Here is a 23,677-nt window from a genome sequence, read left to right on the forward strand (position 1 = left end):
CCCACACAGCTGGCTGACACTGGCCTCGGGCACCGAAGTGTCTAGTGCAGCCTGGTTCTGTTTATATGCTGTGGCAAATATTTTGTGTGTGAGGCAATGGGGTGTGTTGCAAACATTGCTGATGCTCTCGATGCTAGAATTCTCTGCTATGGGGAATTCTCTCTCGTGTCCTAGTCAAATTCCAGTCCTGCTAATTACGTTCTAGCTACCTGAATCCCTCCTGTATCTTCAATTAGAAACAGCATCTAAAACTATTGTGTAGTGTTGCTGAGCGCTGTTAAACATTTACCATGCTTTTGCTTTAGCAGTGGTTGCTTTCCAGTGCTAGGTGAAGTGATTCCTTATATATGTGTAATGTTTGTAAAATAGTTTTGGATCAGACTGACTCAAAATCACAACAGCTGTGACAGTCCCATCATGTCTGTATCAAACTCCATATCAATAATGGGACTTATATAACCAACGAGAGGAAAACTGGCAAAAGCAAGGCACATGAAATCATAGCTTTTTAAAAGTAATTGACAAAGACAAGGTTTGAAATAAGATGCTATTTGACACAGCATTTTACAAAGATGTATTAAATGGGAAGTCCTCTCTCCTTATGTTACAGTCTCTTCCCAGGCACGTTAGTTTACCGTTCTGAACCTCTGCTCGAAGGCTGCTACAGTAGCAGGCAGCACGGCTGCACTCCGTGATCGCTTCAATCCTTATTATCCTTTTAACAACACAATAATAGTAAGGACACTCGGTGTCCTGGTTAATACCCAAGGTCACTGTGCTACCTGCCCCTGAAAGAGAGGCGGGGGGGGAGGGGGAGAAAGATGGGGTTTGGTGTGTTGATAGACTACTCTGTGAGACCCTGCAAATCCTAAGGGTACTGACAGAGATACGCTGTTGCGCCAACTCTCTGATTCCGCGCTGGGAAGGGCTTCAGAACTGCATGGGTGCTGAACGGTGGCAGCACTAGATGCTGAAGCCTGGTACTGAGCTGGGATTGTCACTCCCCAACATGCAGCCGTTTGGCAGCGGAAGCCAACAGCTTTCTTTAAAAGGCAGCTTCCAGCCTTCAAGGGCAGGGCTGACTCGCGCTGTGACAATTAGAATGAGGGAGATTTAAAAAAAAAATTGAGTGTGGAGGTTGTTGTTGTTTTGCAAATGCCTCTTGCATCCCAGGAGGCGCGTGCTGGGGGAAATAATGCCTTCGCCCTTCCCGGGGCCGGGGGCTCCCTCCCCGCCTGGGTGACCCAGCCAGGGAAGCGGCGGAGGGCAGAAGGCAGCCAGTCCCTGCGAACGTGGATGGTGACTCTGCCGCACCTTGGAGTTCGTTCTCCGCTGCCTGGGGCTTATCAGCCTCCGCTCCACCCCTGCCTTTCACAGCGTCCCTCCTGCGCCCGGGGAGCCCCGGGGGAGCAGCTCGAGCTGCTGCTGGCTCGGGCTCCCTCCCTCCCCAAGTCTTTTTGCCAAGTGCCGCCTGCGTTGTCAACCCCTTGCCGGGGAGGGGTGGGGGTGATTAACATGAACAAACCCTTCTCGCGGTGCCCGGGGCTGCACGTCTGAGGCCGGAGCGGCTCGGCGCGGGGGTTCGATTGAAGAAAGCTGCTGCGGGAGGGTTTCATTCACAGACGGCGAGCCGGTGTGGAGGGGGGCGGGGAGAAGGACTCCAGAGACGGGGGAGTGAGCGAGGGCAGGGGACAGAAGGGGGAGAGGGGAAAGCGGGAGGGAAGGCGGGAGCGAGCGCCCCATTGACAACCCAGCCCAGGAACGGGTTAAGCACATGCCCGCTGGGTCAGTTGACATGTAAATACAGAGCAGCTGCTCCTCTCCGGCTCGGGCCGGCTCTTCCAAGCTTCTGATTGGCTGCCAATGACATCACCCCCGGCCCCTCCCGTGTTATACCACAGCGGACCCAAAGCTACGTCGGATAAACCATCCCCAAGCGGCTGAGAGCCCAGCCCCCGGCTCCTCCCACTCCCCCACCTCCAGCCATTGGCACCCCGGCGCTGGGAGCCCGCCCGCTTGCAGGAGAGAGCCCCCATTGGGCGCGGGCTCCGTCCGTCCCCGCCGATTCCGCCCCTTTCGAACCTTACATTTACAGTGTAGCAAAAGAGAAAGTAACTCTGTTGCAGCGGGAGATCAATGAAGCCGAGTGAATGGGGGTTTAACTTGTAACTCCGTAGGCACAGATGAGCGCCGGATGCTGAAGGGGAATACTTATTTATGAAGTAAGTGGAAGACTCTCATGATAATGACAGGGGCGGGCAGCGTTTATGTAGTTACACATAGGTGCAGCACCTATAATATACATAGTATGAGTGCAGGGCATAGTTTCATCTGTATGAAATGCTACTTTTGGAGGGGTGGTGTAGAAAGCTCGGCCAACAGTGTTGGGCTTGTACTGCTTCTGATTACTGACCTCTGCTCTTTCTAGTGAGTGTTGGTGGGATGGGGGAAGAGGCTTTTCTTGTTTGGGATTGCTGCAGTGTGTGTGGGGAGGGGGTGACTGAGAGACTAGAGTGCTCGGAGGGATCTCCTTGCATCTTCTCCCTTGGCTTTATCTCCCCACCCCAGACACACACTTCATTTTTGTATGGTCCTGGGCGAAGAGAGGGTGGTGGTTAGTGGTGCTAAACAGGGTGCCTTAGCTCTGTTCTCTGACTTCATGGTTTTGCTGGAAATATACGACCCTCTGCTGCAGAGATGCAGATCTTCCAAAACTGCATATATCCTTGGGAAAACAATCCTCTATACCTAGGATCAAATCCTATGAATTGTTTTTGTAATCTTACTGACTTTTATGTATATTTTGAAATAAAATTAGTTGCCTTTTATTTTTAATTGTGCTGCTGTTCTCCCCCTCTTTACTAGCTGGAGGAGATTGCTTTTTAGTTTTCCGTTATGTTTGACTGTCAGGCTCTTTAAAAAAAAAAAAAGGGGGGGGGGAAGAGGAGGGATAGGCTAGACAATCTACCGGGGTCGTTTTTTAAAGGTTGATGATCAGTCTCTACCCTGAGATTTCATTTTCTGTCTCGTTAGTGCTTTCATCTGTAGATGTTAAATATTTTCCCCATTGTAAAGATGTTTTCAAATTCAACCTGCAGAGAGATTTTTAGAGAAAAGAAGGAAGTGAAAGGACTTATTATCCCAAGGCGGGCCAGAGAATACAACTCCTTGATTAAAAAAAGAGATGTTATAGGTATTGTAGACATGGATAGTATAATGCTGGAAGGGGAGGAATCTGATATTAGAAGTGCTCAGTTGCTTTTATTTTGTTAGATTTTTATTTAATTTGTTAGCTGGTTGATGGAATGTATTTCGAGGAGGGGGGTACCAGATGCTCTGAAAGTTGGTGGATATTTTTTGGCGTGTGTGTGTGGGGCGGGGGGAAATAACTTTATGTGGTGTCTCTTAATAGACAAGACACTAAAGCTTGTAAAGATCATGACCTCAGGGCTGCAGAGGGACCCTTATTCCTGGAGTCTCTAAAACTGTTCTGTGGGGTGAGGGTGCTTCTCCCTCTGATTGCTTGAGGTGCTAGAGTTTCCAGGCTGATATATTTTTATTAGAATTGTACTAGGATCTGAAAAGGGGAGATGGAATGCAGGCTTGTGCCTTTCAATTACATAATGATCCCTGGCATCTTCTGTTTCTTGTTATGCTGTTGTTTCTGTATGGGTTCAAGCTTTCAAATGGCTTTCTCAAGGGTTTATTCCAAGGCTAGTTTTATTCAGGCTTGCTAGAAAAGTTGCACATCTGCCTCTGACATATTTAGCTGCTGTGCATTCCTACGAGTTGTTGAGCCACGCCAGTAGTTCTGTCCCTTGCTGTGAGCAGAGGAAATGAGAGAACATGCCTTTTTATTATCTCTATCAGTTGTATGCTTTGCAGCCTCAAGGTTTCAGAGTAACTCAGCATCTGCATGTAAATGAATGTCTCCTCTCGACTAGTTGCATGGTAGGCCAATTGCATATTCTGCATTCTCTTTGCGTACAGGCTAAGAGTTGAAGCTTTTGCTGCAGGATTGGGAGAGGTTCCTTCATAAACTGCACTGAGCTGATCACTCTTAGTCCGTGATGAGTATCAGAAACAGCCTTTAGAAATCTCTGGCCCTGTATGTTTCATGTGATCATTTTTCTTTTTCCCTTTGCAGACAGATCTTGAGTTCTTCTTGACTTGCCAATTCTCAGCCTCCTCATGCCTCCATCTCCTTTAGACGACAGGGTAGTAGTGGCACTTTCAAGGCCAGTAAGACCTCAGGATCTCAGCCTTTGTTTAGACTCTAGCTACCTTGAATCTGCTTCTTCTGCCAGTGAGAGTCACACAAGTCTCCTTGGCACAGCTGTTGTGTCCCTAAAGGCTGCTAATCTCACGTATATGCCCTCATCCAACGGCTCTGCACGCTCCCTGAGTTGTGGATGCAGCAGCGCCAGTTGCTGCACTGTGGCAACTTACGACAAGGACAATCAGGCCCAAACTCAAGCAAGCACCAGCAGCACTACCAACGTAGGAACCTCTACAACCTGCCCTGCTAACCAAATGGTCAACAACAATGAGAACACGGGCACATTGAGTCCATCGGGTGGAGTGGGGAGCCCGGCCTCAGGCACAACCAAGCAACTAGCTAGCATAAAAATAATCTATCCTAATGACCTGGCTAAAAAGATGACCAAATGCAACAAGAGCCACCAACAGAACCAAGGGCCTGTCATCATTGACTGCAGGCCATTCATGGAGTACAATAAGAGTCACATTCAAGGGGCTGTTCACATTAACTGTTCTGACAAGATCAGCAGGAGAAGACTCCAGCAGGGCAAGATCACTGTCTTGGACTTGATCTCCTGCCGGGAAGGCAAGGACTCCTTCAAGAGGATCTTTTCCAAAGAAATTATAGTTTATGATGAGAATACCAATGAGCCAAGCCGAGTAATGCCTTCCCAGCCACTCCACGTAGTGCTGGAGTCACTCAAGCGAGAAGGCAAGGAACCTCTAGTTCTGAAAGGTACTTTTACCCGCTACCCCCAAAATAATCTTCTAGTTTCTTTTGTCTTTTTTCCATAAATGTCCTGTTTTTGTTTTTGTTTTGTTTGGTTGAAAGATGTACACTTAAAATCTATTTGGGAATCCTATATGTATAGAGTCACCAATAGCAAAAGGAATATTCAATGAAATTACTATAAGGCGGGTGCACAACTGTTGAAGGACCATCCTCAGAGTAGTTCTCAATGGTTCACTATCAAACTGGGGGGGGGGGGAAATGTATCTGGTGGGATCCCGCAGGGGTCTGTCCTGGGTCTGGTACTAGTCAATGTTTTCATTAATGACTTGGATAATGGATCTGGAGAGTGTTCTTCTAAAATTTACAGGTGACACCAAGCTGGGAGGGGTTGCAAGCAGTTTGGAGAACAGGATTAGAATTCAAATGAACCTTGACAAATTGGAGAACTTTATTGAATTTCAGAATGTTGATTTCAGACAAGACAAGTGCAAAGTATTACACTTAGGAAAGAAAAATCAAATGCACAGCTACAGAAAGTGGGGAATAAGTGGCTAGGCAGTAGTACTGCTGAAAAGTATCTGGAGGATACAATGGACTAGAAACCAAATGAGGCAAGAATGTGATGCAGCTCCTAAAAAGGCTAATCTCGTTCTGGGTTTTTTAACAGGAGTGTCATATGTAAGACATGGACAATTACCTCCCTGCTCTACTGATGAGGCCTCAGCTGGAGTGCTGTGTCCAGTTCTGGGCGCCACTCTTCAGAAAGATGTAGACCAACTGGAGAGAGTCCAGAGGAGAGCAACAAAAATGATAAAAGGTTTAGACAACCTGACCTATGAGGAAAGGTTTAAAGAACAAACAAACCTGGCCGTGTTCAGTCTTGAGATAAGAGGACTCAGGGAACCTGAACACATTTGAAGACTTGTTAAGAGCTGTTACAGAAAGGATGGTGATCAATTGTTTTCCATATCCACTGAAGGTAGGGCAAGAAGTAATGGGCTCAATCTGCAGCAAGGGAGATTTAGGTTAGATATTTGGAAGAACTTTCTACCTATAAGGGTAGTTAAGCTCTGGAATAGGTTTCTAAGGAAAGTTGTGAAATCACCATAATTGGAGGTTTTTAAAAACAGGTTGTTAAACAAACACCTGTCAGGGATGGTCTAGGTATATTTGGTCCCACAGGAGGCTGTACTAGATGACCTCCGAAAGTCCCTCCAGCTCTCCATTTATTCTGAGTCCATGATTAAGAGAGGGGAGGAAGATCTTAGCATGTATCTTGTATATACAACATGGAGATGATAGAGCTTGGTGGGTTTTTTTTGTTTTTTGTTTTTTGTTGTTTTTTTTTATGAATATTGCTCTCTCTGGGTGAAGAGAGGGAGGAAACAGACTTCCTAGATTCCTAATTTCTGTGCAGAATTTTAATTATTCCTAACTATAAAGGTTTGGACTCGAAATACTTACAGTAAAGGGCAAAGACCCAAGAAGATGCAATATTCTACCCAACTGTTTTAGATCAAATTGATTTTTGGGGACCTTGGATTTCTAGTAGTCTTGCTGTCTGTTATTTTAGTCTTCATAAAACTTAGCTCATAGAAGTTGGAGATGTGCAGTAGAGGGTGGGGTAGAGGAAGAGCATTAACCTAACTAGTGTGAGTTCTCATACCATGGTAGTCCACAGACTGATCTACTACCTGTTCTGGTGGCTGATCGTTTGGATCTCAAAATATTTCACTCTGTGCAGGGTCGGCATGTTGGAGGAGGCCCATAAAACACTTTCTTGGCTCTGAAGTGGTCTGCAGGAAAAATCTTTTTTGAAGAACTACCGTTTTAATGCTTTGTCCAGTCTAATTTTCAGTGTTTCAAGTGATATCTTCCACCACTTTGAAAAGCTTTCCGCAGTCTAATACTGTCTGAAGATATTTACCTTTTTCTTCAGTTCATTCTGTTACTTCTGTTGCCAGCCAAATTGCTTTCCCCTTTCTTGGTATTTAGGCCCTTCAAATACTTGGTTGACAGTTGTCTAGTCCTTCCCTCTCCTGTTAGCCATTGTTTAGCCAAACTGTATATATTGCGTCGGATGAAGTGGGCATTCACCCACGAAAGCTTATGCTCCAATACTTCTGTTAGTCTTAAAGGTGCCACAGGACACAGATTCAGACTAACATGGCTACCCCTCTGTTACTTCTATATATTGAACTCCCTTAATCTTCCTCAGAAGTCATTTCTTCTAGCCTTGCAATTATATCCCAAAGAATATGGCAGCTAAACTTGCTGTTCTGAGGGTTGCTAGAGGATTCTGTGGACATAGATGGGTTAAAGAATGGAGCTGAGTTAAAGGTTTTGTGGCAGCCTTCATGATTTTGTTTAAACCTTAAAATCATGTTTTGGCTTTCTTGTGCATTAACTGCAACTCACAGAGACACTGATTTGATTTTGACAATTGCAACTGGTTCCCAATAGACTTTCACTGAAATCATTAGGCCATCATGATTCTTATGTATGCAAAAGAAACAGAGACACATTATGCTGTGAAGCTTCCTTTTAAATTCAATGCCACTATTGGCCATAGTTCTGTCTTAACAAAGCTTTCCTTCCCCCCCTCCTCGTCTTGACACTGATACCTTTTTCAGCAAAGACAATGTTTCTACAAACAGATCTTTTTCTATATTTCTTTGTAAGAAAGATATGGATAAATGACTTTGCATTATGACAATTTCAGGATCCTGATCTACAGCGTGGTAGCTATAGTTTATCTGCATAGATATTTGGTATCGGTGAAATGTTAGACAATCGTAACAGTAGCGAGCAAGTCCACACAGGTGTCCTGCTTGAAACATGGTTTTTATACCCTCCTCTACCGATGCTACCTGCTGGGTGCTCTGCTGAGATTTCATAGAATGCTTGCAAAATCACTTTGGTGATCCATGTATGGTGCTGCTCTGAAGCAGACCCTTTTAAAATTGGTGAGAAGCATTCAGTGGTTGGCTCGGAAGAGTCTCTTAATAGAGTTTGGATCTCTTCTTCCCCCCGCAATCAGATGTTCCCTCTGAACTATTTCTGCCACCGGGGGGGGGTGAAACTGAGGTAGAGGACAAGGGAAGAAAAACCTATGTGTTAACAAGGGAATGGAACTAGCTTGGGAAAGCAAATCAAGCGGAGGAGGGCCAAGAGCTCTCCCATTTTAAACAGGTGTCATGCATTTTTAACCCCCCCCTCCCCCTGCCCCACCACCTAATTTGAAATGGGGTCTGAGTAGGGGCCTCTTGGAGATGGGATTATTATAGAGTAATTAATAAGGCTCTGCTTAGGCTTCTATGCCTGGAAAGTGGCAGTAGAAGTGCTTGTTATTTAGTTCCAGTTGTCAGATAGGATTTTTCCATCATGCTTCAAGGGTGTGTGTGGGGGGGTGGGGATTGAACTAAAATTGAAGAGAGGATATAAAGCCTCTTTGCTTTTTATTTTAGAAGATTTCTCTTGCTCACCGCAATCCAGTCATAATTTATTGCCGGCCCATCTGATCCTCTGTTTTATGTTTGTAAACATTGGTTGCTAACCTTGCCGTCCAAATTTATGTCCCCCTGATCTGGTGCCATGTTCTCCATGTATGGTGCTGCCTGTCAACCAAGCAGCCTTGTTGCCATTTTAGTGTTGCAGTGTCACATTGAGGAGAAACTGATCAGAGAACCTCAGGGCCCTTGGCCTTGGGGATTAAATTACTGCTTTAATTTACAGTTCTTCTGGTTGGTGACCTCTGTTCAAGATGTATTTTGTTCTAGATGTCTGAATCTTTTTTTATTTTTATTTTTTAAAGCTGTGAGGGAAATATTGTGTGCTTTTCTAAGACCAGACTGATCTATTGATAAAATACACTTTTGAAATTGTGTACATGCCAATGGAGAAATTTAAAGTTAAGCCAGGTTGCTGCTTAATTTATTTTTAATGTTAACAGGACCACATGTTGTACTGGGGCTGCAACAAGAAGACACAGCTGGGCAGTGTTGAATGTGATTGGTCTTTGCCTTTGTTTTATATAGGGATTTTAATCTCTCTAATGTTCCTCCCCCACCCACCTTCCTCCCACCCCCACCTGCCTTCTCTGCATTATTTCTTTGCCACTTCCTTTAGTTATGGGGTACATTTTTTTCTTTAAAAATTAAGGTAAGATTTGCATTTGATTTAAGGATGTCAAAAGCCAAGTTTGAAATGCTGATATGCCTTTTGAATAACAAATATAAGAACTTCTATATCTACAGAAGTATATATCAGATTATATTTTTAGCATTGTCAAATTGTGTATAAACTTAAACTGCTTTTTACTGTATCCTGACCAAATCCAAAGGTTTGGTTGCATACAGTATGTCAAATAGCTTTCTCCCCCGACCCCCTCCTCCCAACTTCCCCTTTTTTCTTCCCTTTAACAGTAGATGCTAGTATCAAGTAGTTATCAGAAACTAAAGGCACTTTCTTTAGTGGCTGGATTTCTTTGTATATCATCATATCTTTTTCTCTTAGTGTCCCACATACAGAACTGATCACAGTGGTGTCTTTTACCAGTTCCGCTAAATGACTAGATGCACTTACACAATTTGCTTTGCCTTTCATTGTTCTGTAGGGGGGTAGGGGATATTATTTTTTTTCAATCTCCCCCAAAGTCAGTGGGTGGAAAAAGTCAGTGATGTGTGCGTACTTCTGCTCTCCTTGAAGCTGATGGGAAAAATAGTCACTGCATTCAGTGGAAGTAGACTTGGGAGCCCTGATGGCTTGGCCCTTAGCCTCATTGGCCTATGGAACAGGTGGGAGGGAGAAACACGGGGTGAAATCCTGGCCCCACTGAGGTTAACAGCAACACTTCCAGGACTTAACCAATGGTGTGGAGGCACCTTTGTGCCTTATAGGGGGAATTCTTCTCCTATTAGTGACTAATCCACAGTTGAAGCAATATTGCCAATCCTTGCAATTTTATCACAAGTTTTACGGTACTTGGTGTTTGATTTTTAAGTTTTTTTTGTTTTTTCCCCTTAAATCCCCAGCTCTTGGAGTCAGGTAATTACATAAATATCTCCACTTTAATTATGAACAACATGTTTTTTGTTTTTTTTGTTTTTCCCCTCTGGGATTGCAGGAAAAAATCTGGGGCAAGAAATGAATTGTCAAGGCACACCAGAGGATGTGTTGTGGGGTGGAGGTAGACCATTTAAAACAACCAAAAAAACCCCAAAACATGATTTTTCAAGCCAATCACTTTTGTTTTGTTTTATTTTTTTTGAAGAGGGGGCAGGCTGATTTGAGATTTTGAATGCATGGGATTGGCAATCCTGCTGAAGGGGGCTTGTTTCTAAAGAAAGTCTTGCTGCTTTTCATAGTATTGTGCACAATTGGGTTATATACACCCAGAGAAGTGTGGCTAAAGCTCAATTAGAGCCCCTTGTAACTCCTTTTGTTTTCCTCTTGGTGTGAGGAGCTTATTTCTGTTTTGGTGTTCTACCTTTGCACCGTTCATCTAACGGGGGAATAAATGAAGTGTTTTAGGTCTTGTTATAGTGATGAGTGTAAAACCTGCCACCAGGCCACTTGGTGTTTATTGTCATGATCTAAGAATAATTTCCAGACTCCTAACTTAAACAGGTATCAAGAACGTTAAAATAATTCCTAAAGAATACAGAGTTTTGTAGACTTTAAATAAACGTCCATCTAATGTCACACACTAAGCTCACTGTGAAATAGTTATCTGCTTTCTTCTCTGTACCTGATGTTGTTAGTTTTCTCTTCAGAAATAAACATGGTTATGTTTTGTTATTATAGAGTAACTCCGTTGATGTCAGAGTTGCTCTAAATTTGCAGATGTGTAATTATGGATCAAATTCAGCTCTCAGTGACTGACCAAAACTACTGGCCAATAGAATATATGAATACTTAGCATGTATTTCTGCCAGGGATCTCAACGCACTGAAGTCAATTAGACCAGTGGCTCTCAACCTTTCCCGACTACTGTTCCTCTTTCAGGAGTCTGATTTTTCTTCCATGCCCCCAAGTTTCACCTCACTTAAAAACTACTTGCTTACAAAATTAGACCTAAACATACAAAAGTGGCAAAGCACACTATTACTGAAAAATTGCTAACTTTCTCATTTTTACCATGTAATTATATTCCAATCGCTTTATTTTACAAATATTGTACCTACATTTTAGTGTATACTATATAGAACAGTAAAAACAAGTCATAGTCTGTATGAAATTTTAGGTTGTGCTGACTTCACTAGTGCTTTTTAGGTAGCCTGTTGTAAAATTAGGCAAATATCTAGATGAATTGAGGTACCCCCTGGAAGATCTGTGTACCCCCACTGAATAAGACCATAACTACACTAGGGAAAAGTTGTATTTTTAAATGTTAACTAACACGTGAAAATCCTAGTGTGATTAAAAATAACTCTTGCCTTGTGAAATTCTGGCCCCACTGAGCTCAACTCCCAATGACTTCAGTAGGGCCAGGATTTCACCCTAAGATTTTCATATATACTAGCTAACATGTTAAAACTACTGCTCTTTCTCTCTTCTCTTCCCCCCCCCCCCCCCCCCGAGGTTGATAAAACTAAGGCTTTGCCTACATTCTCTCTCCACTCCAGTTTTGTACATGGGTTTATACAAGGTAAACCGAGGCATAAGTATTCTTGGGAAAACTTAACATTCTCAATCCCTTAAACTACATTAAATGGACATTGCTGCATAAGAAACTGGAAACTACTCTTTCTCTTTGCAGCTACATGAAGTGCTGTCCTTGCCTCCAAAATAAATGGTACCTATTGTGTGGTGTCCCAGCATGCACTGTGCTGGTTATGTCACACTCAGCCTTGAAGAAAGCAGGAGATTACCTCTGTGTAGGGGTAAGAAGTCCTGTTTTTCTTCCAATGTTGCATTTTTCTCTTTCAAAGGTTTTCAATATTCTTATACCCTGGGGATCCACAATAAGAATATTAAAAAGCAAACTATTTTAAAGAACCATTCCTGCAATATTGGGGAGGAACTATCTGGATTTACCATCCCTTTTTGGAGGCTGGCTCCATCTCTGTAATGCTGGGTGTGACATCACCTGCAATGTGAATGGCAGGTTTAGCACTAAATAAGAGCTGGCATTTGGATGATGGGGATTAGCAGTGCATAGATCTGCAAAAGATTACTGAGTTAGGTTTTGGGTGGCTAAATTTACAAATACTGCCTTTCATTCTCTTTGCCCTGTTTGTTACGGGACATTCAGTACCTGCTACTAAAGTTCCATTGTTCTTGGTAATATTGTATATTTAAGATCCCCCCCCCCTTCAGTGTAAGTTTAATGCTGTTGATAGGTACTGGATTGACAGCCCTGGCAGCAGTCCCTGCTTAACTACAGAACCAGGTACAGCACTGGCTTTGTCTTCACTGCTAAAAAAGGTTTGTTTTTTCTTAACTTGGGGTAACTAACCTGCATGAACTGTTCTGAGGTAAAAACACAATGTAGTTAAAGCACTTCAATTTTACTTCAAGTAAATTTGTCAAGGTCAGCCCCTGGAAGGAGTATAGGGCTGTTCAGTTTTACCATGAGATAAGCAGCCCTATTCCAGGGCCTTGTCCTCATGGTTTTTTACCTTGGGGTTCATGTGTGTTAGTTACCCTGAGGTAGAAGGAAAAAACAAGCCTCTTTTTAAGCAGCGAACATGAGTCACCTTGCACTGTTGCTGCTTGTGGCTTTGACACACTGACCCAAAAATGGACCTCAACCCTTGCTTGGAGAAACCTTCCTTAAAGCTGCAAGGCAGATCAGTCTCTTCATTTGTTGGCTTATTGGTCACCACTGAGACTTCCAGCATGAGTGTTACTGTTAGTTGTCATGTGGATATACAAAGCTAACCTACTGTACAAACAAAATACCAAAACCACATTTATGTTCTAGGCTTGAGTGGTAACCTGGACACTGCTTAATGCAAATATGTCTGCATAATGCCTTTTTAAGTTTGCACACACAGGTGGGTTTTTTCCTTCAAAGTAGCAGCTGACGTTGTTACTGTGCTTAATACTTGAAGGTTCTTAACATTACTGTGGGTTTATAATAAATCTGAAATGTGCTGTGAGGGATCAACCACTGGGCTTCAAGCTGTGACTTCTTAACATGTTTTTTTGATGGAATAAGTAAGAGAATGTTAAGGTTGCATATTTTAGGACTCAAAAGCCAAGAAATGCCCAAAGTAGGACTACACATGCAACCTTAATTGTGTGGGTGTGTGTACACCCTACATGGTTTTTATTCTCATGATCACACACTGTTTCTCAGTAATATAGTGAAGCATTCAACTTTGTCACAATTTTTAGATACAGAAATGTAGCACTTCCTACTGCCACTCTGTTTATGCAGACAACCCCAGGAAAGTTATTTCAGTTGCCGTTTACCAGGTATAGGGGAAGAAAAATGCATGGCCTTGTATTTAAGGAAATATGCAATCATATAATATAAAAATTGTCATAATGCATATAGAATCCTAGAAATGTAGGGCTGGAAGGGACCTCAATAGGTCATCTAGTTCATCACTCCGATGCTGAGACAGTAGTAATATACCCAGATTATCTGACAAGTGTTCTATGTAGCGTGTTCTTAAAATCCATCAAGATTCCACAGTCTCCATAGGTAACTTGTTCCAGTGCTTAACTATGCTTATAATTAAATTTCCCAAATTGCCCCCCACCCCGCCACAATATCTAAATCTCCCTTGCTACAAACTAAGCCCATTACTTCTTGTCCTACCCTCAGTAGGCATGGAGAACAATTGATCATTGTCCTCTTTACAACAATCTTTTAGGTATATATGCACAAGAGGGCAGAGCTAAGATTAAACATGCAGCTTGAACTGTGCAACTATACCGTTCTCTTAACTTTGTTACTGATTCCCACATAGAATCTTCTAGAATGTATTCACAGGCTCCAAAAAATCATGAGTTTTTGGCTTAAATACCATAAGATTAAAAAAAATACACTTGGAGTTATTTTTACTTGCTGCCTTGTTTCCGAGCCTTTAGGGTGCACTCAGTGAGGTTTTCAAGCTTTTGTCTGCAACCATAAGGGCTAGAAAGACCTTTTTTAAATGAAAGCCAAGCTTCTCAGTTAGTCCCAGGGTGCCAGCATCTGGGCACTAAGAAAAATGCCAAATATTGCAAATCTCACGATTAAAATTGCAAGAGTTGGCAACACTCCTGGAGGGAATACTGAAGAAAAGAGAGAATAGTTCCTTCCATATCCCTGAATTTCTGTTTGGCTTAATGCAACTCGTATGTCTCTTGCAGACCTGTGCCTCACTCACTGCCAGGGCCGGCTCCAGGCACCAGCCCACCAAGCTTGTGCTTGGGGCGGCACCTGGAGGGGGGCGGCGCGGCGCTCCGGCTCCAGCCGCCGGGGAGAGCAGAACCCCGGCCGGGCACTCCGCCCTCCTCCCAGGGCTCCGGCCGCCCTCCCCCCGGCTGCCGGGGAGAGCGGAGCCCCGGCCGGGGCTCGCCGCCCTCCCCCCGGCGCTCTGGCTGCCGGGGAGAGCGGAGCCCTGGCCGGGGCTCGCCGCCCTCCCCCCGGGGCTCCGGCCGCCCTCCCCCCCACGCCCTCCCCTGCCGCGCTGGGGCGGGGGGGGGGCAAAAAAGCCAGAGCCGGCCCTGCTCACTGCACACTAAAGTCCTGATCCTATGAACGTGCATGCAATAGCTTTACTCATGTGGCTAGTCCCACTAAGTCCCAATATTATGCACACAATTGTCCATGGGATCAGGCCAGGTTACCAGCCCCTCTGCTCCTACCCCCCAAAAATAAATACAAGTAGACCACTAGATTGGCCATGCATTATGCAGTTGTACCCTGCCTCTGCTTATGACACTGTTGGCACTTAAAAATAATGTGCATGTGTACAATGCTATTTTTTTAAAGCCTTGCAGCTTGGCTTTTGCCTGTGGAACATTCCAGAACAGTCAGTGAGGGGCACGTCTCTACCACGTTGATACTTCTCCGCAAGATGCTTCATCGTTGGAGCTGTTGTTGTGTTGTTGTTGTTTGTTTTTTAAATTTTTGGAACTGTTTTGTACTGGGGATTATTTTTGCTCAAATGAAAATTCACCTTCAGGGCAACACCAAACCTGGAAAAATCTGTCTGGGAGGGAAAGTTTCAGCATTGATTTCTAACACCCCGCCCCTAAGCTCTGTTGTTCTCTAGGGAGAACATGTTTTCCTACCCTGTTGCAGATCCTGGGCCTATAGAATGTCCTCTGTGGGATTTGGGGTGGGGGAGGGATAGCATAGTAGAGGTGGCATCATCTTCTGTGGAGAAGACAGGAGAGCTGCATGTGCAGGGTGTATCTGTGCATAGATCATGGGTGCACTATCTGGGACAATGGCTATAACTGTCAAGTCACTGCAATGATAACTTCACCCTTGTGTGATTAAACCTACATAATGTACTTGCTGGGAGGCCTTGGGCAAGTCATTTTAATCTGTCTGAGTTTTCTTTTTAATCTCTCCAACTCCTGATTTATAAAATAGAGCTAATACTTTGCCTATTGTGGTTACCATTATATGTAATAGACCCAGGATTATCAACAATAATTTTCCTATGCTTTAGTACTATGTCATTTGCAGCCTTGCCAATCCCAAGCTTTGAAAAATCATGAATCACCCCCCGCTTCCCCTCCCCAATCATAACATTATAAATAAGTGATAAATGTTGGGTTCTTATGTACTGTGATTTCTCCCCCTCCCGCCATTTTTCTTTCTGCAACAATGAAGGGTAGAAACTTTATTTTAAAAACGTAAAAGCTGAGCTTTCCATATAGTTGTCTGTCTTTAGGAAGTGTGCCTTAAGGAAAAACAGGAAATAAAGTGAAACTTGCAATTAAATCATGAGTTGGCAAAAACTACCTCTGAGCTACCACTGTTCAGTAACTGTGGGTAAATGGCAACCTCTGTCCCAGTTACTATTAGTGAGCACTTTGAAGATGTAAAACACTTTGTTAGTGCTAATAATAGTAGACTGGTTGGGATCCAAGAAGGAAATAAAACTTTGAGTGATCTCAACACATTTGTTTCAAATGTATATTACTACAGTAAAGCTTTTGAAAATCTTTAGAATATTTGAGTAAGCCCCCTTTTTGATTCACTGAAAGGGAGAAGAGATGACTATAAAGATGTCTGTTATAAAAGGAAACATGTCATCCCTTGCCCTTGCAAGAATTATGCACATGAATTATTATTTGTAAAAATGCCTTGGGAAATTCAGAAAACCAGAGGATTGGGCGTAACTTGCAAGCGTCTGTCACATTAGTTGAATGCGATGGTTTTGTCAGTTTACTATGCTAAAGCCTGAAACTGGCTCTTATATAAGTGACTGGCCAATAATGTTATAAAATGAAAGCTATTGTTAAGCAATTGACCTGTTCTGAGACCATGACAGCTTCTATCTCCTCTGAAATAATAGGGTACTCTTGGTTTTGGTCTCTGCAAAGATATTGCAAGTGTTTCCTCTGCTCTGAAGCTGTTAGAATTCACTGGCACTTTTAAGACTAAACACATTTGATATTTAATTTTGTTTTTCATAATCACATCACTAGCAGAATATATACATACACATTAAAATTCCAAATGGCAATTTTAAAATAAAATGAGCTATGTAGAGTATTGCATCTCTACAAGCATTATTCCTCACAACACACTTGTGAGACATTGTAACCTATTTACAAACAGAGAAATTGAGAGCTAGGCTGAATTTAAGTGACTTGACCAAGGCCACTTAGTGAGTCAGTGGTAGACATTAGAATTTTGGGTTTCCTTGTTCCCAGTCTCATGCTCTAATCACTGGATAATGTGGATTCATTTCCTTCCGCACTTACCTGCCAAAGCTTGTGTTCAGGGTTCTGTTTCTACTGCAAGTCCATGACCGTGGATGTATTTAAAGCAGTCTGAGGGATCATGCCTTCTCACAGTTATCTTTCTCTATTACTTTGCATTTCTCTTTCCCAACTTTCTCCTCTCTCTCTCCTGTGTGTATATCACCTTTATGATTAAGGCCTAGGGAACCAGCTTCACAGGAAGAGTAGCATCACCTTTCCACAGAAAAGCTCTTCCTTCAGCAGCTGTCATGACTAATCAAGTGGATTGCAATGATACAGTTCAACTGAAGTTTCCACAAGCATTGTGTGGAAAACCTCTCCATACAGGAGCATAGTGCTTCTCGTTTGTTATTGCTACCTGATGGCTCTTGGCTGTCAAGTTTGGGGAAGAGAAGGCTTTGCCCAGTGTTCAATCATTCTTTAGCTAATGGTTTTTTTAGACTCCTTAAATATTAGAGGGGAAACATCTTAAAGAGACACTCTCTGTGTACAAATTATGTTAGAGGGACTCATGTATAAAGTTGTAAATGGAGCCAATGTTCTCCAATGCATGTGGAGATCTAGGGTCTGTTAGAATTATTTTCCTTGTTCCTTTTTGATTACTCTAGGAGACACAGTGGGGGAGGTGGGAATGAATGCAGAACTCAGATGAAGTTGGTCCACAACCTTGGTCCTTTTAAGCTGCTCGGTGATCTAGGGTGGCCTAGTAGCTGTAGTGGCAAAGCACTCCTACTTTCCATCTGGAGCTGGTCAGAAGAACGCACCCCATCCTGTCAGCCACAGACCTGGCCATGGTGATTGATGCATCAATGAGCTCCAGAGTGGATTACTGCTATTTTTTTTATGTATAGGAATGATGCATACCACATGCCGTGAAAAAGTTCTGGGCAGAAAACTCGCATCCAGGGGATGAGGGGAGGGAAGGTGTGACAATGTGGGCAAACACCTTTCATGTTCTCTCCGTTCTGGGGTGGTTAGGGCCAGAGTGGCTATTGGCATAAGTTAGTCAGTTCAGGGAGCTACTCTAAGTGTTGTCTTGTCTGGGTTGCCTGTGGGCAGCCCAGTGCTGTAGCCCTACCCTGGGGGATTGGGTGTCCTCTTGAGACTGCTGGAGGCTGACCTATGCACTGCCTTGCACCATGGCAATTGTCCTCTGAACAGCTATGGATTGTTATTTCCCTAATGGCGACAGGGAGCCCTCTTCCCTAACTGGTACACAAGAATAACCAATCTGCTTAGTAACAGGCCAACGTGAACCCTGTCACTGGTGCTCCAGTCTCTCTGCAGTGACTTCCTATCAAATGCAAGTTATGTATTGTGATTGTTCAGCACCCTCCGGGATAGGATTGGCATGGGCTGCCTGAGGGGTCTTGCTTCCCTCCCTGAGCTCCCACAACATTTATATCCACGGGCACAATGAAACGGTGGGGTCAGTACGGGGAGGCTTGTGAGTGCTGCAGGCAGAACTCTCTGCAGGAGCTGGACCTAGGCTGGGGACATCTCTCCCATAAGAGAGAAGCAACTGCTGAACTACCTGCTCTGTGAACTCCGTACAAGACTCTTCTCTTTGACTTCACTTTCCTTCATTAAGTTCTCTGCATACCTGTGCCCTATAAACTAATATAGTTTAGTTTTTGTTGACATGTAAATAGGGTCCAGCATTAACAATACTTTGAGGGGACAGTTCATGCCTCTGAACCATTGCTCCAGGCTGACTGATGACTCTAAGATAATGCTGCACTAAATCACATTATGAAGATTTTCTTTACTACCAAATTTTTTTTACTTCACTTAGGGTGTGTGTTTTTGATTTTTGTTTTGTTTAGTTCTTCAGTAATGAATGGGCTACTAGGGAAGTGCTGGTATGTGTTATCAATGTGTAATAACTCAATCTCATGCAAGCTGTATGTGGGGCTGATGGAATTGTAGCTCCCTTTGCAACAGCATTTTGGATGAGAGGTGGTTACCCTTGTCCTCTGAAGAAACAAGTTGCAGTATCTCCTATAGAGCTTATGGCAAAGTTTGTCCTTAAGAAAATGTTTCCCTTAAAAGCATAAAGTGAATAAGTGGATAGATGAGTTGTGGAAACAGTGGCTTTCTCTAAACCCACTGTTTAAGCAGAAATATTTAATCTTACCCTTCCAGAATAAAAATGGTGACTTACTTGTTTTAAAACTTCACCCCTTCCCTCTTCATATTTGCTGAGCCAGTACCCTTTTGCATTGTTTTAATGTGCACATAATCCACCACATGATCGCACCAGCTGCTGATTGTGTCAATGTGAAGGCTGCATTGAAGGGCAAATGGGCATTATTGCTTTAGATATAAATATGGTGATGGCTAGATATAGGAGAAAATCAGCAATAAAACCCCAAATGGGGGGAGTTTTTGTCATACAACTTTTTTCCTCAGTCCTATTTCACTCACTCTCCTTTCAAGGCTGATACAGAGTCACTAGCTTAGGTAAAGTTTTTGATGTCTTTATTTTATTTATTTTTGGGCATTAAACTGTGTGCTAAAGAGAAAAATTGTTTCTAGATGACCTTTGTGTTAATGCAATTTCCAGTGGGAGTATTTCCTTTGGGGTTTACTCTGACATTTCCAGTAACTATTTAATTGGACTTAATGTAAGTTTAAATCCCCACGGAAAGTGTACTTTTGCTCTGAGAAGTTGTGATGGGCCTAATTTTGAGGTTTTTGCTGTAAATGCCTAGAATCCAGGGATGGTGTTCTAAGGTAGTCTTCATTTACACTATTGTGATGCTTGTAGAAAGAAATGAATCTTTGGGGGGTTGTTGTTTTGTTCTAGCATTTAGAAATAAAGAAGACTGCCTTCTCTTCCCCTAAGCACAACATAAAATGAACAAATTTAGAAGAAAGTGCCATGTAATATGTTCTTGGGAATAATTTTTCTTAGGACATTCTCATGTAAGCAAACTCCACTCTCCAGCAGCATGTTGGGATTTTCCCATTTTAAAGCCAATGTAATCTTCTTGGAATTGGCAGATGCGCCAAGAGTGTACTAGTTTCTACTAGTATTGTTGGAGGCAGGGGGTGAGGGTATAGGGTGCCAATACAAAGTTGTTTGTTTTTATGTCTCTTACAACATACCCAAATATTCTCTTTTGGCCATGCTGTTTTGGAATAGGATGAGCAGCTTAATCAGCCTTTTTAAGTTCAGATTGTTAGATGCTCAAGAAGACAAATGTAAAAGCATGCTGGCAGGTAGTCTAGGTCCAAAACTTAGGGTTGGGGGGAAAAATAAAGTCATAAATCAGACACTGAATATTTTATAGAGCATCAAAACTCTGCATTGTACTGTATGGAGACTAAAAAGAAGATTGAATTCCTGAAGGCTTTCTAGTGAAAATTAGACAAGGGGTGGGGTATGAAAGTGTAAGATGTCACTGGGTCTTGGAGCCCATGCATGCAAACCGGTGTGCCCATTACAGCCCGGGGGGGGGGGGGGGGCGGGCTTCAAAACTAGTTGCTATATTGCAGGGCATGTGACTAGGAGCAAGCTTGTGTCCTACAGGACACTAGATACAAGGCTTCCTGATTCTTAGTCAGGACCAGCAGATAGGAGACCCAAGGAGGGGAAGCCCTAGTGTGGGGGCATGGTATCCTGGAAGATACTATATGGGGGAGGATATGTCCTTACTCTTTACCACTGTCAAAAGTGGGAAAGGTCTCAGTTTGCCAAGTATTTTGAGTCTCTTTTGCATCTTTGGTTTCATCAGTATGCCTGTCCTGAGGAAAGGGACGTAGAACTAAACTCGAACATTTGGGCTCTCCTGGCTGGTGAATCTACCCACCAGCTGTGCAGGTTAAAACAAAGCAGCATGAACCCTTATCCCCTAAGGAGTGACTTGCATGGTCTGATACTACCTATCCAGGGAGAGCAAAAGGAATAGATGGTACAAGAGTGGAAGTTAATGGTGGGAAGAAGAGGGATCTAAAGGAAGGTTTGTGGGCAGAGGGATGTAGTTTCAGGTGTAGGTAGCAGTATAGGAAAAGCCATGAATGAGGAGATGAGACGGAAAGAGTGGTTGGAGAAAAGGGATTGAGATGGAGGGTGATAAAATACAGGCAGGGGAAGAGCTGTGCAGAGCCTTAGAAGTAAGAATGAAGAGCCTGACCTCTGTGTCAAGCATGGTGCCAGGGAAAAGGACTTGAGACATGAGTGATGTCATGACGAGAGATGGGAAGTGAAACTTGTTTTAGCAGCTGAATGTTGGGTGGTTGAAGAAGGAAGGCTATGGGGCTTTGTCTACTAGCTGCACCATTGCTGGCAAAATAGTACAAAATCTATCTAGTGGAGATAGGATGACCAGATGTCCTGATATTTGGGGCTTTTTTTTTATATGGGCTCCTATTACCACCCACTGTCCCGATTTTTCACACTTGCTATCTGGTCATCCTAAGTGTAGACAGCATCAAAGAGACTGGAGAGGAGATTATAGTAGGTCAGAGAGAGAATGTCCTGTGAACTGGAGGTCTGGCAGTGAGGAGTTGGCAGGAGTTAGAAGTGTTAGAAATAATCTAAGCTGCATGTTAATACAGGTGTGAGAATTTTACCCTCGGTCCCTCTTTAGAAACCAAAAAGGACCTCAAAGCAACCTTGTCAAAGATATGCTTGCAAATCTTTAACTTCCTTTAGGGCCAGGGTTTGTTTATAAACCATCCTTTCTAGGTAGTTCACATATGGGGAAAAACCTCACCTTACAGGTTTTCTGGAATGTGCAGAGCTTTTTGGTTTTGTAAGACGTTTGTTTGTTTGTTTTTAGTATTTCTTTTTTTTTAGTGTTGTGAAGCTTTCATCTTGCTAGCTTGATGAGAGGGAGAGACTCTATTAGATTGGGTGTATCAAGGTGGAAGTTTTTGTAGTCTGTTTAGTTTTACATTTATTTTTTTAAGCTTAATCTCTTATGGCAAGGCTGACACTTAGTCCTGTGTGTGTGGAGGGGGCAAAAAACCTGCTGTGAACTGTTGAAAGGTGCTGCAGGCAGACCCTGGCAGGTGAGAAAAGTGCTTGCAGCACTAGAGAGCAAGACTCATCTACTCTGTTAGTAACCAACATAAATAGAAAGGTGTAAGTCACTCATGGCTTTTTTTTTTTTTTTTTAATTCTGCTTCAAAGACTGGATAGATTTCAGAGGAAAATGTGATACAGCAAAGTCTACTTGTATTGTGAAATGGTTTACCTCAGTTTCACTCTTTAAGAGCACTTGCTACGGCAATGGATTTTCTTCCCCCTTCTTTAACAGGGTAAACAGTAATGCTTAAAATTAGCAGAAGTCTTGTTGTATCTGTGTTCCCATCAACGTGCAACGTGGTGGGTTCTCCCCACCTGTACACACTGTCAGTTGGGCCCAGTTTATCTTTCTTGGGCAAAACCTGGTGTAACTCCATGGAAAGTAAAGGAGCGACCAGTGTAAGTGAGATCAGAACTGGTCCCTCTTTCTTTAGCTGAGGAGACTTGCTCCTTTTTCTTCTCTTATCACTTGCTCCCCATAGCACCAGATAGTTCTATTAATAGCAGTACCGCTTTTGGAGACTGACTTCCTGGGGCAGTGGTGTCCAAGCCATGACCTAAACTGTGACCCTCAAGGAAGTTTGTGGTAAAACAAAAAACTTGTATTGATGGCATAATCTGAAGTGTTTTGAATCAGCCTTGTCAGTATGGGATAACTGTGGGAGGTAGAGCTACCTACTGCTTCCCCTGAAGCCTTAGGAACAGCTTTGATGTAAGCCAGAAGCACTCTCAGGAGCTGCTGTCCCATCCTTGCTACAGCTGCTCAGCACCTCCCAGGGTGGCTGCCTGCTGTATTACCCGGGAGGGTGGAGAGAGAGTAGCTCTGCCTGGTCTATTGCCTGTTTACTTGCATGGCTGCGAGAGCCTCAGACAGAGCAGGATAGGTGTTTGCTTGGCTTTGCTGGAACCTAGTGGAGCAACTAACAGGATGGCTGCCTTCCCAGCATCACTCCCTAGGACAGCACAGGAGGGGAGACAGGAGGAGAACCTGAGAACAACCAGTTACATGTCCCTGATTGCCCCGGTGGCTCTCCTTCCCTGTTTTCAACATACTCCTTGCACAAGGGGCTGTGGTGGGGGAGCAAGGCGGGGAGGCTGACTGCTAGCTATGTGCCTGATGGAGGAAGTGAGGGCAGTTTCCACTCTCTTTGCACCACCCTCAGGGCTGTGAAGGGAGTGGAACAGGACAGAGAATAAGCCCCAAAGTATTGATTGTGGCCCCACTGTGAAGTATTTGACCCTCTGACTGAAAAGGGTGGGTGTCCATGACCGTAGAGCTGTATTCCCACTATGACTGAAACTGTGGTAAACAATATTTAACATGGTGGCCAGATCCTCAACTGAGATCCAGGATTGCCAAGTGCAGTTGGGGGATGGGGGGGGGGGGGGGGGGAAGTAAATAATGCCACTGCCAGAAGCATGAGGACTTAAGGATCACTAGGGTGTAAATAAACCCTCACCCCATCCCCCTTACCAGCCACAAAGATAGGGACTGCTGTCTAGCTGTATGCCACTGTAGAATCCCCTAGGCTGGGATAATTGTCTAGTGGCTGCTGATGCTGGTGTTGGGTCTGCTTTTGTACCAGCAGCCCAGTGGAAAGGGACTGCATTGCAGCTCAGGTGTTGCTAGCATGTTTGTAACCACTTCCCTGGCAGTGGTGTCAAACTCTAGCCTTGTGGGATGGATCTGGCTAGTCTGACTCTATCATGCAAGATATGGACACATCAGATTCTGTAGAATCTAAAGTTTCATTTAAAAAAAA

At 43.6% G+C, this 23,677-nt stretch overlaps 1 protein-coding gene across 1 annotated transcript in view; it reads left to right on the top strand.

Annotated features, from left to right (window-relative positions):
* Positions 1-2,125: 2,125 nt before the first annotated feature.
* Positions 2,126-23,677, top strand: part of DUSP10 (dual specificity phosphatase 10) — a 37,577-nt gene continuing 16,025 nt past the window's right edge. The window contains exons 1-2 of the mRNA XM_065401181.1: positions 2,126-2,222; positions 4,148-4,996. Of these exons, the coding sequence (XP_065257253.1) occupies positions 4,192-4,996 (805 nt within the window). The 5' untranslated portion in view covers positions 2,126-2,222; positions 4,148-4,191. The remainder of the gene's footprint in view (positions 2,223-4,147; positions 4,997-23,677) is intronic.

The sequence above is a fragment of the Emys orbicularis genome, chromosome 3, assembly GCF_028017835.1.
Source record: "Emys orbicularis isolate rEmyOrb1 chromosome 3, rEmyOrb1.hap1, whole genome shotgun sequence".
Classification (NCBI taxonomy): Eukaryota; Metazoa; Chordata; order Testudines; family Emydidae; genus Emys; species Emys orbicularis.